Consider the following 7,158-nt stretch of genomic DNA (forward strand, 5'->3'; position numbering starts at 1 on the left):
TGACTTGAGGACGAAGGATAAAAATGATCAAGCATTGGCTAAGCGATCCCACATTTGTATCAATCCTTCCCAGTCCGGGAGTATGCCGAGCATGAAGACCTTGGGAAGGAATGTTTGACCTCTTAGAGGAGATCAATGCTCTTATTGAGGAAGAGGTCGAGCTAGCTGGTATCCGCAATGCTGAGCCAGGAGAGATGCTGCGGAACTGGACCTCCACGCCCATCATGATCCCTCGAACTCCTCAGTTGAAAGGCATCGCTTCATGCATATCAAAATCGGTGGTAGTCCGGAAGAGGCCTGAGAGCGACCATTTTACATTTTCTTAACTGTTTGAATTTTTGAATTTACATTGTGATGTTCAAAGAAGGCAACATGGCCCTACGCCATAGCCAAAGTTTTCTTTGTTTTTTAAATTTGAATGAAAGCCTCTTTGTTTTTAAATTTAGTTATTTAGTCGTTTGTTATACTTTACATTCCTAACTTTGTCTGTCTATAGTTTCAGTAATGTAAATTTTAGACCTGCCAATGTCATGTCATATTACGAGCTGAATGACGAAAATGGGGATGGTAATGACGAGGTTGATTATTACGAAGAAGAAAGTGAAGAACCAGAGTATGTTGCTGAGGAATTTTGGCAGTTCAAAAATCATCATAAACCAAATCTAGAGGAAACGGAAATGGTAAATTTAGGGGATCCAGAATGTGTTAAAGAGGTTAAGATCAACATCCACTTAAATGAAGCTCAGAGAGAAGGCCTGATTCATTTGCTTACTTAATATATCGATGTGTACATTTGGGAAGTCGGTGTAATGCAAGGGCTGAGTACCGATGTCGTATCTCATAAACTGCCGATTAACCCAGGGTTCAATCCGGTGAAGCAAAAAACTCAGAAATTCAAGCCTGAACTTAGTTTAAAGATTAAAGAAGAGATCTCCAAGCTGATAGAGTCTCGATTGGTGGAAGTGACACAATATGCAACTTGGTTGGCCAATGTTGTTTCGGTGGCCAAAAAAGATGAGAAAATTAGGATTTGTGTCGACTACAGAGACCTAAACAAAGATAGCGTGAAGGATAATTTTCCGTTACCGAATATTCATATTTTGATTGATAACTGTGCTAAGCATGAAATGCAGTCATTTGTGGATTGTTACGTAGGTTACCACCAGATTTTGACAGATGAGGAAGATGCAAAAAAGACATCTTTTATTACATCTTGGGGTGTATATCATAATAGAGTGATGCCATTTGGCCTCAAGAATGCTGGTGCTACCTATATGAGGGCTATGACGACCATATTTCATGACATGATTCATAAGGAGATTGAAGTGTATATAGATGACGTCATAATCATGTCCCGCGAGAGTTCGGACCACTTGACACATCTAAGGAAATTCTTTGATCGTTTGCGTCTTACCACTTGAAGTTAAATCTCGCCAAATGCGCTTTTGGAGTTCCAGCGGGAAAGTTGTTGGGATTTATACTCAGCAGAAGGGGTATTGAGCTCGACCCTTCTAAGATTAAAGCAATTCAAGAGTTACCTCCGCCGAAGACGAGAAAAGAGGTGATAAGTTTCTTAGGTAGGTTAAACTACATCAGTCGATTCATAGCTCAATAAACTGTGGTGTGTGAGCCTATTTTCAAGCTGTTGAAGAAAAATGCCCCGACAAAATGGACTGAAGAGTGTCAGACTGCTTTTGATGCTATCAAAAACTATTTTTCCAATCCACCGGTATTGGTTCCTCCGCGAGAAGGGAGTCCTTTATTTCTATACTTTTCTGTCTTAGATAGTGCATTCGGATACGTACTTGGTCAACACAACGAGAAAGGAAACAAGGAAAGGGTTATCTATTAGATAAGCAAGAAGTTTAGTCCATACGAGTCTCGTTACACTTTGTTGGATAGAACGTGTTGTGCTTTGACGTGGCTTGCTCAGAATCTGAGGTATTATTTGTCTTCTTATACTACATACCTCATTTCCAGAATGGATCCCCTGAAGTATATCTTCCAGAAAGCGATGCCGACCGGAAAGTTAGCTAAGTGGCAAATGTTGTTGAGTGAATTTGACATTGTGTGTGTGACTTCGAAAGAGATAAAGGCACAGGATTTGGCTGATCATCTTGAAGAAAATCCCATTGATGAAGAGTATGAACCACTTTAGACTTATTTTCACGATGAAGAAGTGTCATTTGTGGGTAAGGTTTTTTTCGAAGTATACCCAAGTTGGAGATTATTCTTTCATGGAGCGGAAAATCATGAAGGTAAAGGTATTGGAGCAGTCTTAGTGTCAGAATCTGGTCAGCACTATCCCATGGAGGCTAAGCGCCAATTTAATTGCACGAACAACATGGCTGAATATGAAGCTTGTATTCTTTGTTTGAAAATGGTCATCGACATGAATGTCTACGAGTTATTGGTTATTGGAGATTCAGACCTTTTGGTTCATCAAGTTCAAGGAGAAGGGGTTGTGAAGAACCCAAAGATTATACCGTACATGCAATATGTGCAGAAGTTGTGTAAGAGGTTTCTTAAGATCGAGTTTAGGCACACTCTCATATTACAAAATGAGTTGGCCGATGCTCTGGCCACCATCGCTTCGATGATTGGACATCCGGACACAAATTGTATTGATTCTCTGGATAAAGAGTTGAAAAAATACCCAGTCCATTGTTCTAATGTTGAAGAATAACCAGACGGTTTGACTAAATATCTTGATATAAAGAAGTATTTGGAGTCTGGAACTTATCCCGAAGTTGCTACGTCCAACCAAAAGAAGTCGTACGCCGTATGACTCTTAATTTCTTTTTGAGTGGAGAATCCTTTATAGGAGGACTCCAGATTTGGGTCTTCTAAGATGTGTCGATGCTGTTGAAGATGCGAAGCTTATTGAACAGATACATGCTGGAGTTTGTGGCACACAAATGAATGGTCTAACTTTGGCAAGAAAGATCCTTCGAGCGGGTTATTTCTGGATGACTATGGAGAATGATCGTTGCAAGTTTGTGCAAAAATATTGTAAATGTCAAGTGCATGGCGATTTGATCCAAGTGCCACCTCACGAACATAACGCTATGAGTTCACCTTGTCCATTTATAGCTTGAGGTATGGATGTCATCGGTCCGATAAAGCCATCCGCTTCAAATGGACATAGATTCATTTTGGTTGCTATTGATTATTTCACCAAATGGGTGGAAGCAGCTTCTTAGAAGTCAGTAACCAAGAAAGTTGTGTCTGATTTTGTTCGCAACAATTTGATATGCAGGTTCGGAGTAACAGAGTCGATCATTACTGATAATGGTTCAAATCTTAATAGTCAATTGATGAGAGATATATGTGAGCAATTTAAGATCACGCACCAGAATTCAATTGCTTATCGTCCTCAAATGAAGAGAACTATAAAGGCTGCCAATAACAATATCAAGAAGATCCGGATGAAGATGATTGACAATCACCGAGGTTGGCACGAGATGTTGCCATATGCTTTATTGGGTTATCGAATGACTGTCAGAACGTCGACTGGAGCTACTTCATACTTGTTAGTATATGGAACAGAAGCAGTCAGACCCGCCGAAGTTGAAATACCGTCCTTGAGAATTATCCAAGAAGCTGTGTTGAGTAATGTTGAATGGGTTAGCCAGCGAATTGATCAGTTAACCTTGATCGACGAGAAGAGAATGGTTGTCGTTTGTCATGGTCAACTATATCGACAGAGAATGATTTGAGCTTTCCACAAAAGAGTGAGAACCAGAATTTTCTAAGTTGGTCAGTTAGTCTTTAAGCACATTTTTCCTCATCAAGACGAATACAAAGGAAAATTTGTGCCAAATTGGCAAAGACCCTACATGGTTCACAAGATATTATCTGGAGGTTATTTGGTCTTGTCGGAGATGGATGGCATCGCATGGCCGAAACCAATAAACTCAGATGCTATCAAGAGATACTACGTGTGAAGCTTCGATTTGAGTATCTATTATTTACTTCTAATCGTTCCATTTGCTTGTATTTTCTTTGTTTAGATTTTATCCCTCTTGTAATGAACTACGTCTCACCTGAATTCTCAAGAATGAGATACGTATGTGGCCTATGTTGGCCTCGGTCACCCCTTTTTTATTCTTTCTAATATTTCTTTGTATTTGAACTACGTTCGACCTGAATTCTAATGAATGAGATACGTAGGCAGCCTGTGTCGGCCTCGGTCGATTTGGTTGTAAATTTCTTATTTTTGTTAACCTTTGAGGGGAACTAGTTTGACCTGATTCCTGCTTCAACGGGATACGTAGGCGCCACAAGGGTTCGGTCATATCTCCCGTAAGATTCCTATTCCTCTTTAAAATAGAAACAGGGACAAAATTTTGAGATGGACTCAAAAATTCTTGAGAGAAAGATTCTTCCTCAGCAAGTCAAGACGGGAGATACTTCGGGATTTGCTACTGGGACAGAATTTTTGAGAAGATATCAAAAAATCCACGATCTACTCAGTTACAGTGGAAAGATAAGCAAGACAGTTAACTGGGATAGAAATTTTGAGGATGGCCTCAAAACATCATCATGGGGTTATCTACAAGTCCGAGTGACTCTGAAAACTCCCCAGCGAATAATCAAATAAAAATCCAAGCATCAGTCTCAAAGAAGTTTGTTAAGCCTGGTACGACATGACTTGGCAGTGACTTTTTTATCCAGATACTATTTCTCGAAAATTTGTTTCTCGTAAATTTTCCCTGTTACGTTTCATTTGTTATGGCATAAAATATTTTTTCTTATGTATCATTAGTCGGGAGATCGGGAAATCAACCGGATATAACAGGACAAGGAGCAGATAACTGAAGAAATTGACACAGATCAGTTTGTTTTCAAAACTAACCATTTTTTTGTGGACGCAGGTTTATAGATTTGCTCTGGACTCAACAAATTCCTCCTATGGATGAATATGGAGAAGTCAGAGGAGGAGAAAACTATCACAGAATCAATAGTTTTCCTAGAAGCAGGAAGCAATTGATATCGCTTATGTAGGAGACTTGGGAATATGAATTGTTAATTTCAATAAATTTCCAACAACATGAAATTTATAAAGAAAGTCTAGAAAGATTCGAAGGTGAATAGAGCGATAATCTCAAGGAAGAGTTAACGGTTTTTGTAAAGGACATCATATGCATCGTAATGTCGGATATGGTATTATGCACTACCCGGAGGGGTCAGTTATTTTATTATCGATCAAGTCGATATACTATCTAGAAGTCATTCTACCGTTATCATCATTGGAGACGATATGATTATCCAGGGAGCACCTAGAAGATTACTATGTTGCTCGATTGAAGCACTATCTTTATTTGGTACCAAGGATGACATCAAGAGTTAATAGTCATGCATCACGAGTCAATATCCATGCATCGCGAATGATCATGTATTGCGAGTAAATATCCATGCATCGCGGAAAATCATGCATCGTGAGTCAATATCAATGCATAGCGGAAGATCATGCATCATTAGTCAATATCCATGCATCGCGGAAAATCATGCATCGCGAGTTAATATTCATGCATACCGTAACATCATGCATCGCGAGTTAATATCCAAGCGTCGCGAGAAGATTTCATACCTCGCAGAAATTTATGCATCGAGAGAAGATTTTATACCTCACAGAAATTTATGCATCGATAGAAGATTCCGCGCCTCGTTAAAATTTATGCATCACGAGAAGATTCCATGCCCCGTTGAAATTTATGGATCGCGAGAGGATTTCATACCTCGCACAAAGTTATACATAGTGACAAGATTTCATACCTCGCAGAAATTTAAGCATCGCCGGAAGATATCCATGCCCCGCAAGAAGTCATGCACTGCCAGAAAAGGAAAACAGGCAGCCCAAGAGAAATATTTTTCCATTGGCATAAGATACATTCATTTTATTCATGATAAAAGTAAACATCAAGAAGAGCATCGAAGACGGCACCAAGAGAAATATCAGCACTGCATCATCTTTCACTTATGTCTACATCAGATGAAGAGTACATTGACATCAAGAGAAGTAATGGAATTGAATCAACTTTTATTTATGTTGACATCACATGAAAAGTGCATTAAAGATTGCATTGCAAACATAAGACATAAGCTTTATTTGGTTTACGTCCAACCGATCAAGGTGACGTCAAATTAAGAAGGAGAACAACTAACTGTTGACACGATAAAAGACACTGTCTCCCATTTAAATTGCATTTTTATGCTAACAAGTTTTATCTCAGTCTTTGTCGAGAGCATCCGAAAGGATGAATTCTCCAAAACATAACACAGGTGTAGATGACATAAAAAAGGATGCAGCACAACGTGGAGCTTTTTCATAGCAGCGAATTTGGACAGGGTCCAAAGAGGAATATCAAACTCTTAGGACGCGAGGAGAGGAGCGACTTCCACCACAATCAAACCACACCCCTATCATAAGGCATATGGGTTTTTCTTTCAGTTTGTCAGCTTCGATTTGGCATCCGGAAATTTAGGTATCGCCGGAGGCCAATTTCCAATCTGAGTGACAATGCACCAAGAGCTTTGGAAATTATGTCCATGTGAGTTCTTAATTATGGGTGTGAAGTGCAACACATTCATGACTAAGAGATTACACACCTCTTTTTCATACTCGATTTAATTTGTCACTTGTCCAGAACCAAAGGTTATCTAGCGTAATAGATTTCCTTTTTAACTGATTGAGTCAAACTACAAACAGCCTGATTCCTAAGCAATAAGGATATGTATGCAAGCTAAACTCGGCTGTATTCCAATAGTCGCTCTTAAATCTTATTATCGAGCATCTCGGTCTTTTATAATTTTGTATTGGGATGTCTTTTGAATTCTTTCAAAAATTATGCGTTAAACCTAGCGTATTGAACTATAAGTGGCCTGAATTCTCATATAGCTTGAGATATGTAGGAAACCCATTTTTGAAGTCGGGCCACAATTCCTGAAGTCCGCACCCTGATATTTTTTTAAAGATGAATATGTGGTCGGTCAAAATTGTTTGGGTCAATTTCATTTTCCTCGAATTTCTTGCATTAATCCAAGTAAAATGAGGGACCGTTGTTGACACCCAAGTTTTGAACTCCTCGATATAATTAACTAGCGAGCTTCTCGAGTTTAACCAATTTAAAATAATTAATTTTATAAGTTAGGATA

General features: G+C 39.0%; 1 protein-coding gene across 1 annotated transcript; it reads left to right on the forward strand.

The window, feature by feature from the left end:
* The first annotated feature begins 2,344 nt into the window (after nucleotides 1-2,344).
* LOC107019384 lies at nucleotides 2,345-3,719 on the forward strand. The gene is made up of 2 exons (XM_015219898.1): nucleotides 2,345-2,520; nucleotides 3,260-3,719. Exons 1-2 carry the CDS (start codon nucleotides 2,345-2,347, stop codon nucleotides 3,717-3,719), a joined length of 636 nt encoding a protein of 211 aa, XP_015075384.1.
* Nucleotides 3,720-7,158: the final 3,439 nt, after the last annotated feature.

This window comes from Solanum pennellii, chromosome 5, assembly GCF_001406875.1.
Source record: "Solanum pennellii chromosome 5, SPENNV200".
Lineage (NCBI taxonomy): Eukaryota > Viridiplantae > Streptophyta > Magnoliopsida > Solanales > Solanaceae > Solanum > Solanum pennellii.